This window comes from Podarcis liolepis (assembly GCF_965112155.1).
Source record: "Podarcis liolepis genome assembly, chromosome: 3".
NCBI classification, from domain to species: Eukaryota; Metazoa; Chordata; class Lepidosauria; order Squamata; family Lacertidae; genus Podarcis; species Podarcis liolepis.
The window spans coordinates 19008170-19035155 of NC_139557.1; the positions used below are offsets into that span (position 1 = coordinate 19008170).

General features: G+C 44.6%; 1 protein-coding gene across 1 annotated transcript in view; it reads left to right on the forward strand.

Annotated features, from left to right (window-relative positions):
* Positions 1–3792: 3792 nt before the first annotated feature.
* Positions 3793–26986, forward strand: part of PCSK2 (proprotein convertase subtilisin/kexin type 2) — a 130704-nt gene continuing 107510 nt past the window's right edge. Inside the window, exon 1 of the mRNA XM_083495597.1 lies at positions 3793–4279. Within this exon, the coding sequence (XP_083351723.1) occupies positions 4097–4279 (183 nt within the window). The 5' untranslated portion in view covers positions 3793–4096. The remainder of the gene's footprint in view (positions 4280–26986) is intronic.

Genomic DNA, 26986 nt, shown 5'->3' on the forward strand with positions numbered 1-26986 from the left:
TTTAGAGATAATGTTGAATTAATCCTATTGAAGGTGAATTTGGAGTATTGTTCATGCAAAATATCTGTAGGGGTTTTGAGGAAGCCAATTTTAAAAAAATAGCTGATGTTTTCCCCAGTGGTTTCCGCTCCCATCTTTTGCAACGATCCAATCTGCTCTAAATGTCTGCTAAAGCTAAAACTCAGTTTTGCTTGAAATGTATTACTCAAATCCCAACTTGGACATAGGGACCCTATGGATTGGATTGATGTTTGGTGTGCTACACTGACATATATTCTTAACTTCCTCATTTAACCTCTGTATAATCCCATCTGAATTCAAAATTGTCTTTTCCCTGCATGCATATTGTGAACAACAACAACAATGACTTGAAGTAACCTGTGTGTTTGAATATATTGATTTCCTTGTAGCCAGTATGTTCCTGATTATGTAACTCACTTACAACAGAGTCCTGTCTGTCTACTCCAAAGCGATCTCAGAAGGAAGATATATTTCTCAATTCCTCCTAAGTGTTACATTTCCATTAACAGGACAACAAAGGTTATATAACTTTAAATAGTTATTCTCTGTTATAAAACTTCTTTTGCACTCACCTAAGAGATGTAAACCAAAAGAAATCAATTTGATTGACGGTTGAGCTAGTTCCCTTAAGACATCTTGCCTCCTTCCCTTCAACTGGGATTGGATACAACCCAGTAACAGCCAGTCGTGAATAATTTCCAGTGAAATAAATAGGAATCAAACATCTAATCATGCTAACGAGTCCCACTCATTTCAGTAAGAATTAGCCTTGACTATCTTTGCTGGAGTCTATCCTTTCTCTATCAAAGGTGAGCTTGATAAGGCTGTTTTTTTTTTTGTCGTCTGGTCAACGGACATAATAACTTTTTAACTGGAGCTGTCCAAACACAAATGGTGCTGAAATGAAGGGAGCCTGGAAGTGAGTTTGCTGCTGACACATTAAAGTTAACATTACATCTGAACAGTACCATTATGATTTTAAATATTTTTAGGCTGGGGATCTTCTAAGAATAATCTACTTGCACCCATGAGTCTTAAGTTTGATTTTTGTACTACTGCACATCATACCTTGTTGAGTGCCTGGGAGAATTAAGGAAAGAAGAGAGTGTCTAATTAATTGAACCAGTTCCCACTGCTGGAAAATGGCCAAATAAATTCATTCAGTTGTTCATTTGGCTGAAGTATTAAAACAAATCAGTCAATGTCAGCAGTGATCTACTGAAGTGTCCTCTCTGTGGCAAGAGAAGATATATATTTAAAGTCCTGTGCTCCTACTCCTCATTGGGATCCATATCTATGTTGTTGGAAATGGCAAACCATCCGGCAAACTCTCTCAGCTTCAGTTATACACATATAAAATGTGAATAACAGTAACTTGCCTAGAGTTATAGGGATGGGAGGGACCATCTTTCAGAAAAGCCAGCCTGATTGATGCTGCAGCTGCCATATCATCAGTTTATTAACTGCTACATGATGGGCTCTGCCACTAGAAGGAACAAGTGCACTCATAACGGTCCTCGCAGAGCAAATGAATTGAGATTGCTCAGCCAAGTGAGTCAAGCCACAAATACAAAGGAAGAAATACTGCATCTACAGTGGTACCTCAGGTTAATTACTTAATTCGTTCCAGAGGTCTGTTCTTAACCTGAACCACTTGACACACTTGTTGAAGACCAGTGGACTAAACCATGGATCCCAGTCCTTGCACGTAGTACAGCTTAGAGAGGAGGAGTGCGAAGTTCTAGCCTCGTTGTAGCTTATGCCCAAGTCCTAGTACAGGTGTGGGGAATCTTTTGCCCTTTTGCTGAACTACAACTCCCATCAGTCCTTGCAAGAATGGCCATTGGCCAGGGACTATAGGAGTTGTAGTTTAGCAACATCTGGAAGGCCAAAGGTTCCCCACACTTGCTCTCATTCAGACAAACCACAATTAAACCTTGGTTTGATCTCCTTAACTAGAGTTAGACTGGTTCGCATGACACAGTAAGCCAAAAGACAGTGGTACCTCGGGTTAAGTATTTAATTCATTTCGGAGGTCCGTTCTTAACCTGAAACTGTTCTTAACCTGAAGCACCACTTTAGCTAATGGGGCGTCCAGCTGCTGCTGCACTGCCAGAGCACGATTTCTGTTCTCATCCTGAAGCAAATTTCTTAACCTAAAGCACTATTTCTTTATTAGCGCAGTGTGTAACATGAAGCATATGTAACCTGAAGCGTATGTAACCCGAGGTACCACTGTACTCTGACCTCTGATACCATCTCCTGCCCATGTTCACATTTTTGAGATTTAGTTAGAGCAGGATGAAACAATGTTAAACGCTTTGAAAATGCTGTAGATATAGCAGTGTTCTCCCTCTAAATATCAGTTTGCTGGGTATGAAGTGGGGAGAATGCTGTTGCACTAAAGTTCTACTCATGAGCAACTGGTCGACTGCTGTGAGAAGAGGTTGCTGGGCTAGGTTGCCTCTTGGCCAGCCCAGAGATGGAAAGAAGACAAAGTCCCTACCAGAGAGGAATGGCAAACCAAGCTGTTGAATTACACCGAAATGGCAAAACTGACTGGAAAGCTCAGGAACCAAGAAGACAAAAACTTCAGTAAAGAATGGAAAAAAATTACAATGTATTTAGGAGGAGACCACTGTAAGCAGATGAAAACATTAGCAGGATTCTAATAACACTTGTAACAAATATTATGGACAATATGGAGAGATATAAAATATGGATTATGAAATAATATGCAGTTGAAAATGTTGACAATAGGACCCATGGAGGGGAGGGTGGGAAGTCTGGAGATTTAGAGAAAACTCTAAATATGGATATGTATTTGGTACTGTTATAACTCTACACTTGTAGAATCAAATTTTAAAAAATAGTTTTGTTATTATTTGAAAGATTGCCTCTTGGCCTGATGCAGCAGGTTCTTGTCATGTTCTTCCATAGTATTCCTCTTGACTAACAGGAAGCCTCTGGCCTCCCACATGCACTCCATTCAAAATCTGAAAGCGGGGTATTGATTTATAAATGCTTTCCCTTGATCTGCCTATCAGTTTCACCCTTTGGCCAGATAACGGGATCTTCAAATTACATAGGCGACGAATCAATCACCGAGTGTTTTGAGCTGCAACACTTTCATCTCGCTGGTGATGTGGGAAAGCGACCCACACCCCCTGATCCACCAGTTGTCAGAGAGATCTCCTACCCCAGCCAAGATCAGCTGAGGATTCTGGAAACGTCCCTGTCCCTCCGAATCAAAGCTCAGCAACCCTGCAATAGAAGAACGGGCAAAGGCCATTTAGTCGGGGGAAGCCCTTTGGAGAGAGAGAGCTTCCCTTGTTGCAACGGGAAGGGAGGAGTCCCTCATCGCGCAGGAATGTAACGTTAGCCTGGGATCAGGTCAGAGAGGTTCTGGATGGGAAGGAGGCTGTTGTTTCAGCATCGCCTCCCACAGAGGCAAAACAGTGACAGCACGGATGCTAACTGGAGGGCTTATCTATCTCCCTCTCCTTGGACTTCTCCTTCCCCTGCTTAGGCTTCTCCTTCCTCTCGCGCAGGGCTTGGAGAAATGGAGGAATTCTCCAAGGTGCTGAATCAGGCAAGTCTCCGCCGCTAGGAAGGTTTGCCTGTCCTGGGTGCCAGCCCTCCAGCCAGCGCGTTCAGCTGGGAGGCAGAGGAGGGAGGAGCGCACACCCTCTTGCCTGGCCGCGATTGGCAGCCCCGCAGCCCCACCTCGCTCGGGTTGGTGCTTTCTTTTAGCCGCCTCGCTGTGTTAGAGACGAGGAGGAGCTGAAAAATGCAGATCTGGCATCGCGCGCGCACATACATACACACACACGCGCACACCACACATCAGCATAATTTCACGAGCTGCCAGCCCATCGGATTCCCCCTCTTCTCCAGGCACAGACATGCTAAGCCACAGCACCGGTTGATCTGCTGCCTTCAGCTCGCCCGTTGATCAGCCTCCCCCACCCCAAAGTCGACATTATATTATTTATATCCTCTTCCTTTTGCTTACCGTTATTTTCAGTTCTCATACTCAGCCACCATTCCCTTGCACTCCCTGTCCGAAAGAGCCATGAAGGCAGACGCTGCTCCACACTGGAAGACAGCCGGCCTCTTTTTCTTAGGGCTGCTTCGTTTTGCCTCTGCCTCCGAAAGACCCATCTACACGAATCATTTCTGGGTTGAGTTTCACAAAGGGGGAGAAGCAGAAGCCAAGCAACTTGCTGCAGAATATGGCTTTAATGGGGTCAGAAAGGTAAGGTCCTCTCTCTCGTGCTTATTTGTTTGTTTATTTATTTATTACAAAATAAACCCACCCTCTTAAAAAAAACCAAACAATTGTGCATGATGCTGATAGAATCACCTTGCAAAGTTGGAGAGATCTGTACATGCATTTTACAGGAGCAAAAGGGGTATTTTTTTAAAAGACAGAGTTCTTTGAAACTCTTCTTGGTGGATGGCTGCTCTGAAACCAAAATGCTCTACTTAGATTTTCATTTTTCATTTTTTGCAGTCTTTTGAATGATGGGTGCACATTATGTTCTTGTAGCCACTAGCAGCCAAATGCACGCACTTCTGTGATTATGTTCTCCAAGTTAGAAGGGGAGGCGGAGGAAATCCTCATGGCTAATTCTTCTGCTTCTTCAGTTTCTTAGATGCAGCAGGTTCAGATAGTGACTGTTCAAAGACCCCACTGCCAGCTAAGCATGGCACTGTAGGGTTTAAGACCAGTGCCAATTGGTGCTTGCCTCACCTGGTGAGTTTGGTAACCTGTTATAATTGCTGGCAAAACACAGCCGCCCTCTGGTTTCACTCTCCTGCTGAAATGCCTGCAGGAGGCATTTTTTTCCTGGGTAACCAGAATGCTAATCATAACTGAGGAACTCACTTGTGCATGCAAATCCGGAGATGAAGCTGCCTTTAGCCATGGGACTTGCTTTAAAAACATTTCTGCCAAGAACAGCTGGACACAGAGAGTTTGTACCTGGGATTAAAATTTAAATTTCATGCAATTGCAGTGTGAATGTGATAAAATGAAATGCTAGGCTGTAACAAACAAGCTGAAAGCTAAGGTTAGAAATGTGTTGTCTAAGAAGAGGAGCAAGGGACCTTAAGGCAAGAAAACTCGCTTGATGAATATATGCATGCTGCTAATTTCTGGCTTCAAAGAGCCTTTCAAACATCTCTGCTTCTCCTGAAGTTGAAACCAATATCTCACTCTCTTTATGTAAACCAGGAGACTGCTGTGTATCTGATTAATCTAGACTGCTAAACACCCAGCATTTGGTCTTATGAAACATTCCTGGTCAGAGCAGCTCCTGTGAAGTCCCTAGAAAAAATAGAGCAATAAATATGTGCATAGAAGCAGGCAGCCCATTGCTGCTTTCCCCTCCACCACCCTGCTGGCAGTTATGCAAGAAAGACCTGATCTAACTTCCATTGTGGTTAATGGGTGTTCCCCTGTTCCCTGGGAATTGTATCAGGCTCTTGAAAGTCTGTGCATCGAGCGGGGGAGGTTGAGAGGGAAATCACATCAAAGTAGCATAATAAGTCAGCCTAACTTGTGGCACGCAGACCAAAGTGCCTCAGCTCAACAGAGGAGAAGGAAGGCAAAATGCGTGGCGACCCTGGCTTAATTCCATTGCTGTCTGATAGATAAGGTGGTATTTAGCATTGCCAAAGTTTCTCTTCTATTAAACAGCGATGTGGTTCAGTTGCTAGAGCTTTGGGGAAGAGATCCTCTGCGTAAGCCCCTGTTTTTAAAAAGCCAAGTTTCTTTGGGTCAGACTCCTTCTCTGTCAAATGCATATTTCGGATTCTTTTCCCTTACTTTCATTTCACATCCTGTTTCAGAGATGCAGCTCCTTGCACAGCTAGTTTGTGAGACTCTTTTTCTTCATGGCAGTCCCCAGTAAACGAAATGGACACCAGATGCAGGAGATTTCTAAACTATTAGGCGAAATAAGTGGAGGCAAGCTAGATGTTGAGAATACTCTGGGAAGGGGTATTAAAAAATAAAAAATAAAATAAATATAATAGGTTATCCTCCAGATGTGTACCTGGACCCACAAAGTTATTCTGCCCATTGGAAGGGTGTAACTCCAAGTGAATGTCAGCCTCTTCCCGTTTGCCTTCGCACAAGGAGCTGGGAGTGCAAATTCATTTCCTTCCATTGTGAGCAGCAATATCTTATCAGAGCACCATTTCCTCTTTGCAGAACGAACGGTGGCCATGGAATTAGTTTCTTTTTCTTTAAGGGTTGGGCGGAAACTCTGTGCCCACTTCCCTGGGAGTGAGCTCCACTGAAGTCAATGGGGCTTATTTTTGATGTGGACGTGAATAGGGTTTTGCTGGTGACCTTCTTGAGTTAAAAGCTACAGAAACCAGCAACAGAGTTATGTGTGGCATGCTCTGTAAAGCTTATTGCACTTGGTCCCATTGAGCTTAGTGGCACTTTCTCTCCAGTTGGTGAGTTTGGAATTGAAGATCGCCCCCCCACCCCCAAATATGAGACCCAACTACGAAGCAATCGCTAGGAAGCAGTGCATCTCTTCCTTATATGTATCCTTTCTTCCCATCCCCACACGCCCTGTTTGGAGGACAAAAAGAAAATCACCATGCATTATTTACAAGATGTGCATTTGCTTTCTACTGTAGGAGAATAAATTCAGCAGTAAGTCCTTGGTTTCTCCTCTCTGTGGGGAATAAGGAGCTTAGATGGTTTTGCAGGGTTGGCTTCACTGCCTATGGAAATTCCTACTCCTTTATCTTCTAGTTCTGATTGAGAAACATGTTTCTTGCAAGGATCTCCCAGCAGGCTCAGTTGTTTCCCCCACAAGTATGGCTTGGAGATTTGAAGGCTTAAGTTGTCCACTGCCATCACATTCTCAGAATTGCCAATGGTGGGCTGGGATGCACCCCAGAAGGGAAAGAGACCGTCTAAAAGCCCTTTTCTCTGTGATTCATAAATGCTGTTTTGCCATTGTATGTTGAGCTGATTTTAATAGGAGTAAACTGAGAAAAGATATACTGTATGTGAGATAAAAACAAACAAACCTTCCACTGGAAAAGGGAATTGTTTTGCCTACATTTAAGTATATATTTAACTTCAGCTGCAGTTGGGCAAGCTCAGTAATTTTCAGATTTTATTTCATTTCTGTGAAATTTATGCTTAATAATAAAGCACCTTTTTAAGGTTAACGTGTGGGCTTATACTGTAAAGCTTTGGACACTTTGTTTTACACAAATAAAGGACCAAGATTATTTTTGACATCCTAAAGTCTATACTCTGGGACTTTACTACCGCATGAACATTCACGAAGTTTATAAAACACTTCAGCTAGCATTTCCCCCCTATCCCACGGTAATATTGGCAGTTTTCTCTTGGGGGGGATTGTTTCAGAGAAATGCTTCCTTAAAAGTGCCACTGTGTGCAAACTTTATCACCTGAGAATAAGTAGGCCCACAGTATACTTCATAATTAATGGTGTGCAGTCTCTCTGCCTGAATTTTAGACCAACTCATCTCAAGGACTTAAGGTGGATGGCAGGAATTATTCACAAATCTTGTCCATATTAAAAGAGGGAAATAACCATTGTCTGATTTATCAAGACACTATATGGATTCTATATAACAAAGTATCTGTAAAATCCCAACTGCTGTATGTTTTGCTTTGAGAGGTACCCAGATAACTCCTGTCATAGTGCAGCTATATAAATGCTGCTTATATTTAAATCAATGTCAAGTACTCCTTCCCAAATAGCTCATCCTATAATTTCTGAACAATCTATCCAACTGTCCTCACCTTTTCCAAGGACATGAGCTTCCTTATAGTGTGTAGACCATGTTAAATACAGCTGTAGCTACCCAATGCACAACTTTTCACAGGCACAAACATTATAGAGGCACACATACAAATGAGTGTATGTGTGGAGATGTTTCCTAGTGCAATATACTTGACTTTCTGATCACATTGCATCTCATTTGATTTGTTGCCCGTTCATCCGGTTTGGAGAGATCCTTCTTGAGCAACTTCGGCTACCATTCTGTTTGTTCCTGTAACTCCAGATAATGTATGAATAAGGTTGCAATCCTAAGCACACAATGATACTTAACTTCTGAATAAACATGTAGGGGATTGCACCGTACATTAAATCGCACATCTCCAATACAGATCCTTGGGGGATCTCACTGCTTAATTTCCTTCATTTTGAAAGAGACTCATTTGAACAGCTAGATAAGGAAGAAGGGGTTGGTGAAAGAAGGAGGACACCTTAAAAAAAGCACCTCTCAATTATGCCTTTCCAGTGGAAACACAAAAAGTTGCTGTTGCTTCTCAAATATGAAGGGTGTGATTTTGCACAAGTGTCATTGGATATAGATGGTTTCACAGTCATCCAATGGCTTAAGGCAACCTAGCAAGCTTGGTTAAGATGCTTCTCAAAGGTAGCCAAAGGTAGCCTTCAGACATTGTGGATTACAGCCGCCATCATTCTTGACCACTGGCCATGTTATGATGGGGCTGTTGTAGTCCAAAATACCCATAGGGCACCACACTGACTGCTCCTAGAATAGTGGTTTGCTGGGAGGTGGTCTTGTCAAGTCTTTCAACTCAGCATCAGTTCTAGAAGCAAGTTCTCAACCAAGGCTGAGCTGGACCATGAACAACAGCAGCTTTGGTGGGGAAGAGTCTATCGCTTTTGATCTGCTGCCATTTTAGCCTCTTTGTTTTCATGATTGCTATTTATGTTTTGTTGTTTTTATTCTCACAAGCCACATTATGAGTCCATGGACAAAAAACCTGGGGTAAAAATAACAAATCATATCATATCAAAATATATCTTAAAAGTAAAGGACCCCTGACAGTTAAGTCCAGTCACAAACGACTCTGGGGTTGAGGCACTCATCTCGCTTTACTGGCTGAAGGAACCGACATTTGCCGCAGACAGTTTTTCTGGGTCATGTGGACAGCATGACTAAGCCGCTTCTGGCGAACCAGAGCAGCGCACGGAAATGCCATTTACCCTCCCGCTGGAGCGGTTCCTATTTATCTACTTGCACTTTGATGTGCTTTCAAACTGCTAGGCTGGGACCAAATAATGGGAGCTCACCCCGTCATGGGGATTCGAACTGCTAACCTCCTGATTGGCAAGCCCAGAGGCTCAGTCGTTTACACCACAGCGCCACCCGTGTCCTAAATATATCTTACAGTGCATTAATTTTATTTTGCTTAAATGGAAGATTACATGCTCTCTTAATTTTGCCAGGGCCTTCATGAATGGCTGGGCTGCATACATCTAATTAGTTAATTTGTATATTGTATACCTAAGCCTTGAGAGTCATTTCAGCAGTTTCACAGGGAAGAGCAGCACTTTCTAATGATGCACTTTCAGCCAAAGAAACAATTTCCCATCATTCCTCAGATGCGATACATGCTTCATGTTGGCAGCTTCCCACTTGGGTGATGCTTCTCAACACAACCATGTGAGTGGAGCTGGAAAGGATAAGGGCAGGTGTCCCTGCAGACAGTTAGCATGGACAAGTGGAACCTGCTGCAACAAAATGTTGCAGCGTAGAGTGATCTTGTTGCACTCATGTGCTGCTTGTCGGCTCCCAATAGGCATCTGCTTGGCCACTGTGAGAACAGAATGCTGGACTAGATAGGTCACTGGTCTGTTCCTGCAAGGTTCTTCTTTTTTTGGTGTTTTAGTAAGCCAGTCGTCCATTCTTCTGTTCCATTTCTATCCCCTCCTGGTTTTCCATTCCTCCCTCTAACGTTCAGCTAGAATCTCATGGCCATTGAGTCTGCTTCATCCTGTCCTTGGGGACATTTCAGAATTATTATTTTTTAAATCTCTGCGGGCCTTAGGTTTCTTCACCCTAAGTCCCCAACCTACTTATGCAAACCTTGGCTTTCATGCCAGCATGCTGATACCTCCCTCTTTATTCTCATTAGCCCCATTCCAGCTATAGAGCTACCATAACTAAACACCTGAAGATGCTATTGGTCCCATTGAGCTTAGTGGCAATCCTCCTTTTTTTCTTTTTCTTTTGGGATGGTGTGTGTGTGTGTATGGTTTTCAGATTAAAATTTTACAGTCACATATCCAACATAAATCATAGAAACAAGATTCCAGAGAATCTCCTCCCCTTCGTGGGTCCTATTGTCAATCATTTCCTCCTGCATCTTTTATGATAATCCAAATCTTTTACCTCTCCACTGTGTCCCAAAATTCACCATTAAACTACAAGTGTCATTCCAATCCTACTAACGATTTTAACTGTTTACAATGGATTTTAAGATAGGTTGTAGATTTTCCCCATTCCTTATTAACATTTTGGTTTTCCTGATTTCTGATTCTTCCAATCATTTTAGCCATTTTGTCATAATCCATCAACTTGATCTGCCATTTTTCTCTGGTAGGGACTTTATCTTTGGGCCAATGACATCCGCACAGCCTGCTATGCCAATCCTTCCGGGGTCCTTCAAACATTTTGGCTGACCACTCCCACCATCCTTTGGCCATGCTGATCAAGGCTGAAGGGACTTGTAGCCTAAAATATCTGTAGTACTCTGAAATTGGGTGGAGGTACTTCAGGCTAATGTGATGTTCACATGCAATGTCTCCATCTTCCGAGAGAGAGAGAGAGAGAAAGAGAGAGAGAGAGAGAGAGAGAGAAAGGCTCTTTATATTTTTCGCTATACAGTGGTACCTCGGGTTACATACGCTTCAGGTTACAGACGCTTCAGGTTGCAGACTCCGCTAACCCAGAAATAGTGCTTCAGGTTAAGAACTTTGCTTCAGGATAAGAACAGAAATCGTGTTCCAGCGGTGTGGCGGCAGCAGGAGGCCCCATTAGCTAAAATGGTGCTTCAGGTTAAGAACAGTTTCAGGTTAAGAACGGACCTCCAGAACGAATTAAGTACTTAACCCGAGGTACCACTGTACACCTCTCCCATATGGATGTGAATACTAAGCTGGCTTTTAAAAGTAGAGCGCTTGTGCCCCAACTTTCCTTCTGCTATCGCAATGTTCAACACAGTTATCGCATTGCAAACACAAACAGATGCGGAAAGGGTCCAGCGGTTCCAGCAAGAGCCTCTCTATTCACTTCGCCAATTATTAATGTCCATTCACATCCCTAGGGAGACAGACGTCACGTTTTGAGAACAATAGGCCGAGCAGTAATGTAATTGGCAATGGTGTTTTTAATTTCCGTATCAGTTTCATTTGTCGTTATACTTTATGACCTTTATTCCTATTTCAGCTTTGTGGATGTTGTCTTGGTGAATAGAAACAGCTGCCTTGGAGCTGGTCAGACTATTTACTCTGTACTGTGTGCTCGAGCCGTAGCAGAGGCTCTCTCATTCCTCCTCCTCCTTCTAACTGGAGGTGTCAGGGACCAAGGCTGAGGCCTCCCAAAGGCAAAGGATGTCCCCTACTGCTCAGCTGTGCCCCCCACCTGAATTGTTAAGGTAATAGAGGGAGGAAGTTTTGTGCAAAGCTCCCTATCTTTAACCACTCCAGAATATAAAGCTTTTGTTGTTGTTGTTTAGTCGTTTAGTCGTGACCCCATGGAGCAGAGCACGCCAGGCACTCCTGTCTTCCACTGCCTCCCGCAGTTTGGTCAAACTCATGCTGGTAGCTTCAAGAACACTGTCCAACCATCTCGTTCTCTGTCGTCCCCTTCTCCTTGTGCCCTCCATCTTCCCCAACATCAGGGTTTTTCCCAGGGAGTCTTCTCTTCTCATGAGGTGCCAAAGTATTGGAGCCTCAGCTTCACGATCTGTCCTTCCAGTGAGCACACAGGGCTGATTTCCTTAAGAATGGATAGGTGAGCCTATCACTTCCTGTACATCAGGGGTGGTGGTGGGGCACCTTTTGCAGCCCAGGGACCACACTGCCTCAAAGACAACTTTCTGAGAGCCGCATATCAGCGATGGGAGGGGCCAGATGCAAAAGTGGACAGAGCCAGGGATGCAACTCTAAGCTTTATACAACTCTAAAAAATGGAAATCAAGGGCACCAGAGCTGTCCACAGACTTCTCCACCATGGGTAGATGCCTTCAGTTTCTATTTAGATTACAATTACTAGTTCTTAATTTGCAGCTATGCACATAAATTTGAATAAGCAAGTGTTGAAACCCTACCTGCCCGCAAACTGTCTCCCCAGAGTGGTGCATGCTCTAGTTATCTCCCGGTTGGACTACTGCAATGCGCTCTACGTGGGGCTACCTTTGAAGGTGACCCGGAAACTACAACTAATCCAGAATGCGGCAGCTAGACTGGTGACTGGGAGTGGCCGCCAAGACCATATAACACCGTTCCTGAAAGAACTTCATTGGCTCCCAGTACATTTCCGAGAAGAATTCAAAGTGTTGGAGCAGTCCATAAAGGCTTAAACAGCCTCGACTCAGTATACCTGAAGGAGCGTTTCCACCCCCATAGTTCAGCCGGGACACTGAGGTCCAGCTCCGAGGGCCTTCTGGCGATTCCCTCACTATGAGAAGTGAGGTTACAGGGAACCAGGCAGATGGCCTTCTTGGTAGTGGCACCCACCCTGTGGAACACTCTCCCATCAGATGTCAAGGAAATAAACAACTATCTGATTTTTAGAAGACATCTGAAGGCAGCCCTGTTTAGGGAAGTTTAAAATGTTTTATCATATTTTTTTATATTCTGTTGGGAGCCACCCAGAGTGGCTGGGGAAACCCAATCAGATGGGCGGGGTATAAATAATAAATTATTATTATTTTATTATTCTTTATGCAAATCTGTACCTTCATTCCCCCCTCCCTTTCCTCCCTCCCTTCTTTTGGTGATATGTGTGCAGTCAAACTATTGGTTCATCTAGCTGAAGGCTGTCTGACTGGCACTGGTTTTCCAATTTTCAGACAGGAGTCCCTCTGAGCCCCACTTGGAGAGGCCCTTGCCCTTTGTCACAGCCACCCCTGTTGGTGACTACTATAAACACAATGGAACTGCTCTTCACTGCTTCTCTTTCAGGCCCTTTCCTTTCATATGTACCACCGCAAATATTCCAAGCACATAGCTGGTCTGGGAAATGTGCTAGAACCAATGTGAGATGCGTAAGTCGCTTGCAAGCATCAGAACATCTCCTTCTAACCTACATCCTCAGAGAAAAGAGACATGTTTCTAAAGCCCATTCTTTGGGCTTTTGTCAGTTGGTATACGGAACAAAAGAGGTATTTTTCACAAGACGTCTTTTGTTTGGGGGAATCAAAGGCTGTGATTCTCAGCATATCATTATGTGCAAATCAATTCCACCCAAAGTGATGCAATTTATTTCCAGCTGAGTGTGGTTAGACCTACCCAGGATGCGATTATGTAGGACTGGGGTGGGGAATCTGTGCCCCTCCAGGTGTTTCTGGACTGTAGGTCACATCAGACCTAGCCAGCATGACCTATGGTCAGGGGTGATGGAACTTGCTGCCCGGCAACCTCTATAACAGAATGCTCCAACATGTAGCCGGGGGGGCACATTCAGCCCTTGTGGCCATTTTTGGTGGCCCTCAACGACATTCAGGACTTCTTAAAGCAGCTTGAGTAGCCAGCTTTTTTTTTTGTTGCTGTGAGGCATACATGAAAACAAACAGCTAAGGCACTTGTGTCTTCCTCAGACCCTGTGAGGCGAAATGGGCCACCTCTCCTTATTCTCTCCCTCTAACCTGACCCAGAGCTGCTCTGTGTATATATAAGCAACAAAATAATGAAAGCAATAATAATGTGCCAGTGTGAGAGAGGTATTTTCCCCACTGTGGTATTGGACAACTGGATACCTCCCTGAATATATTTAAGACTGCACTCCTGTACAATATGCATTTACCTGGGAGTAAGTCTCAATGAAGTTAACAATGTTTGCTTATGAGTAGGCACAAGAGTGACGCATGTGGCGCTGTGGTCTAAACCACTGAGCCTAGGGCTTGCCGATCGGAAGGTTGTGGTTTGAATCCCCGTGACGGGGTGAGCTCCCGTTGCTCGGTCCCTGCTCCTGCCTACCTAGCAGTCAAAGAAAGCACGTCACAGTGCAAGTAGATAAATAGATACCGCTCTGGCGGGAAGGTAAACGGCATTTCCATGCTCTGCTCTGGTTTCGCCAGAAGTGGCTTAGTCATGCTGGCCACATTATCTGGAAAAACTGTCTGTGGACAAATGTCGGCTCCCTCAGCCAATAAAGCGAGATGAGTGCCACAATCCACTGGACTTAACTGTCAGGGGTCCTTTGCCTTTGCCTTTAGGCACAAGTAAGGCTTGCCCTGCATTTTGACCTGAGCAGGGCTTCATCTCAGGTCAGTGCACACGGAGTTGCAATCCTGTTGTACGGATCTCAGCCTGGCAACCTGATTCAGTGCATACTTATTCAGGAGTAGGTCTCATTATGTTTAGGAGCGCGCTTACCCTTAAATATATTAATTGTTTATATTAAACAATATTTACTCTCTCTCTCTCTCTCTCTCTCTATATATATATATATATATGATGCTTGATGTTTTATTGTGTTTTTAATATTCTGTTGGGAGCTGCCCAGAGTGGCTGGGGAAACCCAGTTCAATGGGCGGGGTATAAATAAATTATTGTTATTATTATTATTAAACCTAAGACCTTCTGCTTGCAAGACAAATGCTCTGCCACTGAGCTATGGCCCTTCCCAACTGTAATGCTGTACCCAGCATCCTGGGTGTAAGCCCCATTGAACTCAATGGGGTTTACTTTTGAGTAGACAAATATGGGCTTTCTCTGAGGGAGCCACCGGGTCCCCATTAACCTGGAGGAAACTGACCTGTTTCATTCCATCCACAACAAGCCATTAAACCCAGTCTTCTTTTGTTCAGTTCTAAAACATGTATTTCACAACTACCAATGGTAGAAATTTATCAAGTTGCATTCTCTCTCTCTCTCTCTCTCTCTCTCTCTCTCTCTTATTCGAACCCATTTTCACACTGGTACAGGCACCACTCAACTAATTTGGTTTTGGGGAAAAATATTTTGGCTTCTTAATGTCAAAAAGAAGAAAAAATAACACATTTGAGATAATTGGAGCTTACTCACAAACACAAAGCCAATAATATAAGAAGCAAATTATTTTGCATGATTCACTCCATTCTAATTAAAAAAGAGAGAGAAAAATAGCACTCTTAAGGAGGGAGTGGGGGAAACCACTTGTGTACATCCTAACTGCAAAATAATGCTTTGCTAATTGCTAAAAGAATCTCAGTTGTTAAAACAGATTGCGATGTGTTAATATGCATATGCTTTCCTTCTACCCCTATAGAGCTGCCAATAACTGGCGTTTCTTTGTGTGTCTCCTTGGCTGTGACAAATAATAGTAATATAAATCTCTTTAGTGTGGAGCTTTCTGAGTGCCAGTCAAGCAGCTGTGCCCTCATGGGAAACCTTCTGAGTAGGCGGGGCCAGAGGCAAAAGGGGGCGGAGCAATGGATAGAACACTTATCTATGTACAAGAGGCATTTCAGCCATGTGAATATCTGAAGTTTCTATACATACACAGTCCACACTGCTTTTCATCCGGGCAAGCAAAAGACACTGCCTCTGTTGTGCACTTAAGGAGGGAGTAGCGCAGGCCTGGTGAAGGTGTGTGGCTTGTGTATGCAATAGCTGTCAACCGTCCCTTATTTGGCAGGAAAGTCCCTTATCCCAGCACTGTGTCCCGCTGCTGTCCCTTATTGATGATGTCCCTTAAATTTCCCAGGTTTCAAAGGAAGCAGCTCTCTCCCTCCCTGCCTGCCGGCCAGGGAGGAGGGAGGCTCCAACTGTGTTGCTTGGCTGCGTTGCTCACCCAATAAGGAGTCTAAGAACGACTGGGGGGGGTGGAGCTTGCATGCCTTGTGCCGATCAAATCTGCCACGTTACCTGGGGACTCGCCTTTGCTCAGCGCTTCCCAGCGGAGAGGTGACGGTGGTTTTCCTTGCTGCATCCCCTTTGCCGGGTTTCTGCGCTGTGGGAACCACCGCTTGAGGCTTCGTTTGGCTGCTGGCTGGGCTTTCTGCCTTTGGCTCGGAGGGGCTCAGAAGTTGAACATACCTGTGTTCGGAAAATCCCTTATTTTGGCTGCTGATCCCTTATTTTCAAATCTGTAAGTTGACAGCTATGTATGCATAGAGAGATGGCCACAGGGAGGCATTTGTCCCACCCCAGGCTTGAGTTTCCCCACCCCTCTCCTGGATGCTATGGCAGAAGTACATAACCTTTGGCTTGCCAGATGCTGTTGAACATGGACCACAACTCCCGCCCTCCTTGGCCAGCATAGCCAAAGGTGGCAAGTGGAACTTAGATGGAGACATAGCCATGAGATAGAGTCTGACACAGGCAGAAGCTGCAGTTCCACTCCAGCCTTTTGTAGCCTTCCCTCTGCCTTTGTCTCTCTCCCACTGCTGCTTCTCCGACAGTCATGGAAGCTGAGGGAGCTGGGTTGCCGCTCTGTACTCTCTCCTAGGGATGTGGGTGGCACTGTGGTCTAAACCACTGAGCCTCTTGGGCTTGCCAATTAGAAGGTCGGTGGTTCGAATCCTCGCGACAGAATCCTCCCATTGCTCTGTCCCAGTTTCTGCCAACCTAGCTGTTCGAAAGCACACCAGTGCAAGTGGATAAATAGCAACCGCTGCAGCAGGAAGGTAAACGGTGTTTCTGTGTGCTCTGGTTTCCATCATGGTGTTCCATTGTGCCAGAAGCAGTTTAGTCATGCTGGCCACATGACCCAGAAAGCTGTCTGTAGACAATGCTGGTTCCCTTGGCCTGAAAAGCAAGATGAGCACCGCAACCCAATAGTCACCTTTGACTGGACTTAACTGTCCAGGGGTCCTTTGCCTTTTTTTTTTTTACCTTACTCTCCTCCTTGCCACAATCCCTGGTTTTTTTAAACATTGGGGTGTGCTTGGGCACATATGCATGCCTAAGTTGCAGGGTCAGGTGGAAAATTCTTCTAGTCCATCTTCCTCTTTCCAGGAACATCCAGTCAGATGCTTCTGGAGAGCCCATGAACATAGTGAGAGTCAAACCTCAGCCATTGTTTGCTACTCAAACTGATATTCAGAAGTACCAAACCTCTGATCGTGGAAGTTCCATTTAGCCAAGAGGGCTAAGAGCTGTCAAAAGCCTTTATGAGCCAAGGCCCTGTGCCCTGCAGTTTCCTATTGATTAATGAACACACAGACACGAGTATTTAGCTTCATGGGCTAAAACAGGCCACAACTTTATTGGTTACAGATGTGAACGGTTTGGCTTAGGCATTGGGTGAAGCCAAGCTAAATCTTGACTTCTGCCCATCTGCATGGAGGAGAACTAAGGGTAAACCACCAACAGGGGGAGCCCTAAGACTTACATCAAATAGGGGCACCCCGAGGGCTTTGTGCAGGATCCACACCCCCAGATCCCTTTAACAGGATACCCTTATCGAGGAGGGGCAGGCAGCCAAGAGCTGTCAAAAGCCTTTCTCTAACCCCACTTTCATAATAATAATAATTTTATTTTTTATACCCCACCCATCTGGCTGGGTTTCCCCAGCCACTCTGGGCGGCTTCCATCAGAATATTAAAACACGGTAAAACATCAAACATTAAAAACTTCCCCAAACAGGGCTGCCTTCAAGGCATGTAAGCCACCAGCTATCAGCATGCTTTGCAGCAGTTAGTTCCAGAAGTTAACTATTGGTTGTGTGAAGAAATGGTTTCATTTTGTGTGTCCCAAATCTGTGAATAGGCTTTTGTTATGTCTGCATAGACTTTGGCTACATTCAGATGTACTGATAGACTATGGTTTGGTAGTTACATGAAGGTAAAGAGGTTAGAAATGTGTAAAGAATCTTTTCATTTCCTCTACCTATTTATCTCTTTCTTTAATGTTACCGTTCCTCTGAAGTGAATATTCCCAATTTTTGACATGATTGTTCCCAAATGAATTGCACAGCATCTCAGTAGACAAAGCACAATGCAAAAACTAGAGCTTAGGAAACTCATTAAAATGATGTGTTTATTTTACTTGACTGATGTAATAAAGGTACAACGATTTATCAGCACACTAAAGATTAATTCTAATATAGCTGGCCAAGAAACAGCTGCCATTCATTGATTGGCATTAACTACAAACAAAAGCCTTTATTTGGCAAAGGCATGAATGCTCAATGCAAGTATGAGCTCCATCCACGATGAACTCTGACCTCTCCACAAACCTGTGACCCTCCATTTCCTATTGGGCTCCGGCTCTCTTCAGCCCTAGCCAATGACCACAGCTACAAATTCCCCATAATTGCTTGAAATGTGTCTTCAAAAATATTTGTTGCAGGAAGTGGAGGCTCCAAATCATTGGTCTGCTCATCCATACTTCGCTGCAGCTCTTCTGCTCTGAAATAGAGGCAAAATATTCTCAAATCTTCTTTAAAAAACCAAAGGCACTTTCTACTACTGCTGAATAAGGAACTGTGTTACAAGGAGAAGCACAATACATCCCTTGAAGCACTGTGCTTCACAGCAGAATGCTGGCTCATTTTTTTCTCTCAGCCTCTATTCACCTGGCTTTCCTTATACAGATTAAAAAAACAAACCAAAAGTGTGCTATTTTAACTGACAATATAAAACTTTTTGGCTTTGTGTTGTTGTGGAATTGCCTATTTCTTTTTGCCTGCTTTTTTTTTTTGGCTTTGCTTTACAGTGGAATTTCTGAAGCCAAACGCCTTGAAACTCGTTTGGCTCCCAAACGATCAAAAACCAGAAGTGAGTATTCAGGTTTTCGAATGATTTTTGTAAGCCGCACATCCGGTGTGGCTTCCAAGGCTTCTGATTGGCTGCAGGAGCTTCCAGTGTGGTGTAGTGGTTAAGAGCGGTAGTCACGTAATCTGGGAAACCGGGTTCGCGTCTCCGCTCCTCCACATGCAGCTGCTGGGTGACCTTGGGCCAGTCACACTTCTGTGAAGTCTCTCAGCCCCACTCACCTCACAGAGTGTTTGTTGTGGGGGAGGAAGGGAAAGGAGAATGTTAGCCGCTTTGAGACTCCTGAAGGGGAGTGAAAGGCGGGATATCAAATCCAAACTCTTCTCTTCTTCTTCTGCAGCCAATCAGAAGCCACACCTTGGTTCTCAAACTGTTCTGGGAGTCAAACGGACTCCTGGAATGGATTAAATTCGAGAACCAAGCTAAGACTGTACTTCCTTCTCCTAGATGGGCTACCTTCCCAGGTTGACCAGCCCCATCTGCCCCTCAGAAGATTTTACTACAGCAACCTTGCTTGTTTGGAGTCTTGAGACTATTTTCTCAAATAACGGCCCCCTCCGAAAAGTTATAGCATAGAAATATCATGGGTAAAAGGTAAAAGGTAAAGGGACCCCTGACCATTAGGTCCAGTCGTGGCCGACTCTGGGGTTGCGGCGCTCATCTTGCTTTATCGGCCGAGGGAGCCGGCATACAGCTTCTGGGTCATGTGGCCAGCATGACTAAGCCGCTTCTGGCAAACCAGAGCAGCACACGGAAACGCCATTTACCTTCCGGCCGGAGCGGTACCTATTTATCTACTTGCACTTGACATGTTTTTGAACTGCTAGGTTGGCAGGAGCTGGGACTGAGCAACGGGAGCTCACCCCATCGCGGGGATTCGAACCGCCGACCTTCTGATCGGCAAGTCCTAGGCTCAGTGGTTTAACCCATAGTGCCACCCGCGTCCCTTTCACTTGGCTGTAGCAAGGGTCTAATGGGAAGAGTAGACAATCAGAGTGGGGCATTCTGATCGGCAAGTCCTAGGCTCTGTGGTTTAACTCACAGCGCCACCCGCGTCATGGATGAAGCAATGCAAATGCTGCTTCCCCCCCCTCCATAACTTTGGTAGATCTAAAGAGAACTGTGCATGGTTGCAGTACCAAGAAGCAAGCACTGTGCTTAACTCCACCCAAGCTCTGTATTGAGCTTCAATCTCTCAACATGCTTTTTGCTCTTTAGCCAAAACAGCACCCAGTGTGGCTGCTTAATAAAAAGTAGGCTTAGATTTTTAAAGACAGGGCACAAAATGAAGGAGGAAGGAAGTGGTGAAAGTGAGCTTGGCCAGCAGTTATTAAAGCTACAGCTCTTATAGCAAACAGCTGGAACTGAGACAATTCAGATAGCTTGCTGGAGTGGCGACTGACTTCTGAGGTCGAGGCAAAGGTCAGTGGTCTGTCAGCAAAGTCAGCGGAGCAATCTGCTTCTCCCCTTTCCCTCTGCTTTGCAGCCAGATGGAATGGCTTCAGCTTGGTAAGTGTTGACAAAGAGCCCAGAGCAGTTGTCTCTCAGTGGATCAGCAGCCGAAAGCACAGGAAGGCATGCTTTTAAATGACTTGTGCAGATGTGTCGATGTCTGGCCCTTACTTTATTTAAAAAGACGGTTAGCTGAAGACCTGCAAGGCACAGCAACCTCTGAGCCTAAGTGATATGCCCCAGATTTAGCTCTCTTTTCTGAGCAAATATTTACAGCTGTAACTGTAAAAACAGGGAACGGAAACGTCAACGTTTGGCAATTTGCTTTGAGAATGTGCTGTTGTTTTGTTATGTACACTAGTCATCCACATCAGGATCCATAATGCTAAACTTGCCGAATTTTCATTGAGACTGATGTGACTGAAACAAAGGAGATGGGAAGCCTCCTATCTATTATTCAAGCCTGTTTCAATTATTTATTGAGTGCTCACTGGTAGGAAAGCTGCTTGGGTGCTACTCTGTGAAGAATAATGAATAACAATCCATTCGTAGCATTTGGCCTTTGCTCCATTGCATATGCTTTAGTTTCAAAACAAGAGTGTTAATGGATTAACCAACACATGCAAAGAGAAATCATTAAGGATGCTGACAAAAATTAAAAATAAAATAAAAATCCTGACTTGATTTTCTTTCCAGGTATGGGGATTAACTGATCTTGTGGTCAAGTAATCTTTACAAGGCATAGTCACACTGGAGCCCAAAGGAATCATCTTGCGATCACACAAAAGCAGCAAGATTCCTTTTGCATTGTGATCAAATCAGTGACAAGACATGCATGAGCTGTATTGATTGAATCAAAGTCAGCGCAAGTAGGAATTGCCTGATGCAATATGTGTATGCACTTTTGCTCATCTGTCTGAAGGGGGGAAGACGCAAATTGGAAATGGCAGCAAGCTGTACATGTAGCCATTCTGAAATTAATTATAGGAAATCTCCAAGATGTACAGGGAGGCAAACAAAGTAGATGGTGAGTCAGAGCCGGCGTATGGAACAATCACAGAATAGGGTGACATGAGGACATCTAACCAGCCCGAGCAATTGTCTTCTGTGTTGCATTGGAGACTGGGGGCTGGGGTCTTGCTTGAATAAGTTACATAGCATCTCTGGTACCAGAACAATTGTGTGGCCATCAAAGGAGCTGGGATCCTCACCCACCAACATCATTTTATTGTACTGTATTCAGCAGAGAATTGTGTGCCTTTGTTTTGCTCACCCCCACCCTTTGCAAACAGAATTTTATTTCTGTGAAGGAGGAAAGCATGTTTCCTTTGAAGGATAGGTATGATGATAAACACGATAATGAAGTCTATGCAGAGGACTGGATAAACTACTTGGAGGTGTTAAAAATACACTGTAAAGTAGAGCTATCACAGTTCAGTTGAGTGAGGGTCTTTCCTTAATGGAGAAATTGGGGATGTAACAGCAACAAGATTCTGATAGTGTAGGATTCAGGCTATTGGACAGGCACCCAATCTTAAGAGAAGGATTGCCACATTTTAAGAGAGACAAGATTTTAGTTCCTTCAATAGTAGCATGGATAATAATCATTATGGCAACCCTTCTATCACAGTGATGGAAGGATGGAAATACTAATAATATATTCTCCTGCTTCAGAACCATTAAATGAACAGAAGTCTTGACCTGCATGAAATATGTTTTCTCTGAGTCTGACGCCATCTTTGTGAGGATCAAGAGCGGGCCTTTAGATTCTACAGGAATAAAATATTAACGGTGTACACTTGTCTTGAAGTATCGCTGTTGTGTAATGCAGTGCTTTGATTTTCCTCTGTCTTGGTTATTCCTTCAGAACTAAAAATAAACCACAACTTACTTGAACTTTCTTTCATCTTAAGTTTGGATCATGCATGCACACTCATCACACAGTGACTTGTAACTAAATGTCTTATACGTAGGGCTGCCTCTGAAGACGGTGCAGAAACTTCAGCTAGTGCAGAATTCAGCGGCCAGGTTGCTCACCAGAGCAAGACGGTTTAAGCATATTACATTGATCCTGGTCCAACTGCACTGGCTACCAGTTAGTTCCCAGGCCCAATTAAAAGTGCTGGTTTTGACCTATAAAGCCTTAAACGGCTCAGGATCACAATACCTCAAAGACTGCCTCTTTCCATATGAATCTACCCGGACCCTGAGATCATCTTCTAAGGCCCTTCTTCACATGCCTTATCCTTGAGAGGTCCGGAGGGTGGCAACACGAGAACAGGCCTTCTCTGCAGTGGCTCCCCGTCTGTGGAATGCTCTCCCCAGGAAAGTTCTCCTGGCACCTTCATTGTACAGTGGTACCTCAGGTTAAATACTTAATTCGTTCCAGAGGTCCGTTCTTAACCTGAAACTGTTCTTAACCTGAAGCACCACTTTAGCTAATGGGGCCTCCTGCTGCCGCCGCGCCGCCAGACCACAGTTTCTGTTCTCACCCTGAAGCAAAGTTCTTAAGATGAAGCACTATTTCTGGGTTAGTGGAGTTTGTAACCTGAAGCGTATGTAACCTGAGGTACCACTGTACACCTTTAGGCACCAGGCAAAAACGTTCCTTTTTAACCAGGCCTTTGGTCAATCTGATTGACATCTAATGTCCTTTTAAAATGTGTTGGGGGGGGGTTATTGTGTTGTTTTTGTTTTTATTATGTATTTTGTATTTTTATATTGTGATCTTATCCTGTGAACTACCCTGAAACCTGTGGGTATAGGGTGGTATACAAATTTAATTAATAACAACAACGATAATAATTTTAGATGGTTGTAACTTGCCCTGGGACCTGCTAGTGAAGGAGGGGAATAAAATTAATAAACACGCAAGGGGTGATTTCTGGTTTTCCACTGTTCAGTAATACAGGACGACACTGAAAAGAAGGAGAGGGTTGCTGTGGAGCTGCAATGAATCACTTTGTGAATTTTCGAATACACAGAGCCCTTTCCATACCCTTTTGGTGTGTGGCATTTGAACCAAAGTGGCAGAGAGGTAGATTAGATAGCTAATGCACAGGAACAATGGAAGCTTGAATATAAAGGAATAAATACCATTTTGCATACTTGTAAAAAGCTGAACATGGATTAAAAGCCATATAAGGAAACTTAGTAGTCAGTTGAGAGTAGTGTCAGTTGAGTGCTGGTGGTTGCTAGGTTGCGGAGGTCCTTGTGACACGCCCTTCATTGTGACACCTCCCTCTGCTGGCTCCTTGGTCACTAGGGCTCTAGAGGCATAGCCATCTCCTTTGGTTTGATCATTCAGCGAGTGAGAGAAAAAGTGGATGGAGATGTAAGTAGACTTTCTCATCAGCCTCTGCATTCTGTGCTGGTAATGCTCCATGGCATTCTTAGGGAACATTTAAAAGATTAAGATGAGGAATAATTTAAAGGCTTCAGGCAGCCCTTCTGGGCATCTTTATGACTCCACCCACTGTTTTGTAACAGTGAAGATAAGTGACTGTAGTTTCTCACCATGGGAGCATTAAGTATGCCCTCTGGAGAGGGTAATATCTTGCATTGTCTTCCTCCCCTTCCTGCCTCCCAGGGTCCATCTTTCAAAGGACAGCCAGGGTACAAAACCCTTCAGCATGCTGATGTTTCTTCCATAGTAATATTAGTATGTGGTATTTGATGTTTCCCTTTTAAACATCCCTTCTCCACATTAAGCAAGCCCATCTCTTTCAATGAGATGATGAGAATTGTCTTATAATTTCCAGAGGGTGCTATTCTGGCTACAGTATTCAAGCCCTCTCTTTACAGGATACCCACAGGATGCCTAGGAAAGTGAATTCATCTTGAGCTTTGAGTTGTCAGTGCCCAAACCAGTTTAGGGATGTAGATCAGGAGAATGCTGTGACTCCCATTTCTCACCTTTAGATGGGCCTTCTCTGCAGTGGCTCCCCATCTGTGGAATGCTCTCCCCAGGGAAGTTTGCCTGGCGCCTTCATTGGACACCTTTAGGCGGCAGGCAAAAACATTCCTTTTTAACCAGGGCTTTGGTTGACCTGATGGACATCCTAAACCCTTTTAAAATGTGGCTCTTTTTGGGTGGGTGTGTGTGTGTTGTTATTGTTCTGATTTTGATTTTATAGATTGTGATTTTATTCTGTGAACCGCCCTGAGACCTCCAGCTATAGGGTGGTATATAAATTCAATAAATAAATAAATAATAAATGAACAACTTCAAGGGCTGGTGTCACGTGATCATGTGTCTGATGAGGGCCCACATCTGAGCAGGAGAGCCACTGGCAGCAGCCCCCTGGACCATGTTCCTTCTCTTCCCATTGCCCGTGTTTGCTTATTCTCTTGCCTCTTGCTCTGGCTTAGGCAACTGCGGTGGTGGGGAGTGGTAGTAGTGGATGCTGCTTGTTTGCTGGTGTCAGGCTTTGGGGAATCGGCTTCTTCCCCCATGGCAGTAAATAAGAAGAGATCAAACAAAAGGAAAGTCTTACCAGTTAGATTCTTTAATAATCACAGTGAGAGACAAAGAACCCATCTACCTAGAATGACAGTGCTCCCAATTAAGGCTCATACCCCCTCCGTCCCTATTAATCTACATCACTCCTATGTCTTGTAATCTGAGCTTGCACCCTCTGCGCTTTCTGTTCTGAGCTCTTCTCAATCTTGGGGAGGGCGCTGGAGGAATGCTTTCCAAAAACTATGAATCTGTTAACCCTCTCTCTCCCAGTGTTTCTTCTCCTAGCTGTTCCCCATCCAGTATTTCCCAGCTTCTGCCTTCTGAACCATGCCCCTCTGCAAACCACTGTTCTAAATCTATACTGTCCTCCTGCTCCTGGGGAGATTCAGGAACAGGATCAGGATCAGGGGGAGGGGGTGGCTTCCACCATTCTTCCCCAGTGCAGCTCTCCTCAGCATGATCCCTAACAGCTGGTTGGCTTTCTGCCTCACAAGTGGGAGCAGTGACAAGGAAGGCAAGGAGTAGCTGGGGGAAATGGGTGGGTTTCTGTCTTGTCCAAGAGCCCTCCAAAACCTGGAGTTGACACAAGCTACTTCTATTGAGAATCAGGCTGGAAAAGTGTGTATGCCATGCGGCATTTGTGCTGTATGATTTTTTTTCCTATATGCAGAAGCCATCAGCTCATCACTGAGTGAGAAATATCATGCGTGAAGTCATCCAGAGCCTTTCTTATCTCCCTGCTGGGTGCTTTGGAGGGAGGATACATAAGACCAATAAAAAATATCAGTCTCATTTGGGGGAACAGTGAGGATGTCATCTGCTGCTGGAATTATATTTACTTTCGTTATCTAAATAATTAAGCATGTTCCTTGCGCAGCACTGTTGGTAGGGAGCCACTCGGCAGAGGGAATGTGACGGGTGGCATTTCGTTTTTCTCAGGAACCATATGCTGCTGGTGCTAAAAATGGCTCCTTCATATGCTCACACATCTTTCCTCTTCTTATGGCTGGTTACTTGCGCTCTCAGGCATGCGTCACACAAATCTCTAAAACGGGTTAGGGAATGTTTTGCATCTCGAGGGTCATATTCCTTTGTGTGCAAATTTCAGGGGGCTGCAGGGTCACGGTGAGCAGAGTGAGAGGCGAAATCTTGGTTCGACCAGATGATGTGGCTGGAGCAATGGTGGTGGCTGTTATCTTTGTACAGTAGCCAGGGTTGCAGTATTTCAAACAGTGAAAATCCAGGCAGAAAGTTGGCAAAGTTGTTGAATTCTTTTTTGGGGTGGTGAAGTTTTTAGTTTAGCGCATTTTGGAGCTATTTTTTATGGGAAATCGGCAAAAACGACACTGCCAACATGGGCACCCAGATTTCTCCGGATATTTTCATTGATTTTCGCCCGGACTGCAGCATTACGTATACAGTGGTACCTCAGGTTAAGTACTTTATTCCTTCCGGAGGTCTGTACTTAACCTGAAACCGTTCTTAACCTGAAGCACTATTTTAGCTTACTGGGGCCTCCTGCTGCTGCCGCGCCGTCGGAGCACGATTTCTGTTCTCATCCTGAAGCAAAGTACTTAAACCAAGGTAATATTTCTGGGTTAGCGGAGTCTGTAACCTGAAGCGTATGTAACCTGAAGCGCATGTAACAGTGAGGTAGCACTGCATGTCCAGAAAATTCCGGACCATTTCTGCGAGGAACTCAGGGTTGCATACAAAGTCCTTTTCTTCTCTTTTCTCTCCCCCCCCCCCAGCTGTTATGCTTATAAACATCCTGTGAGGTAGCTTAGGCTCAGATGCAGTAAAGTAAAGTGCTCAAGGTCAAGTGAATGTCAGGTCTGAATGGGATTTGAACCTGGGTCTGTCTAGTGCTAGTCCAACACTCTAACCAAAACACTGTCCTGTCTCTCACTACAATGGTTGCTCTTTTGGAGCAGTGTGACTAGGTAAGTACTGTGGTCTAAACTACAGAGCCTAGGGCTTGCCGATCAGAAGGTCGGTTCGAATCCCCGCGACGGGGTGAGCTCCCGTTGCTCGGTCCCTGCTCCTGCCCACCTAGCAGGTCAAAAGCACGTCAAAGTGCAAGTAGATAAATAGGTACCGCTCCGGCGGAAAGGTAAACGGCGTTTCCATGTGCTGCTCTGGTTCACCAGAAGCAGCTTAGTCATTCCCAGAAGCTGTTTGCAGACACACGCCGGCTCCCTCGGCCAGTAAAGCGAGATGAGCGCCACAACCCCAGGGTTGTCCGTGACTGAACCTAATGGTCAGGGGTACCTTTACCTTACAACGGCTTGGCTTTGTTAAAT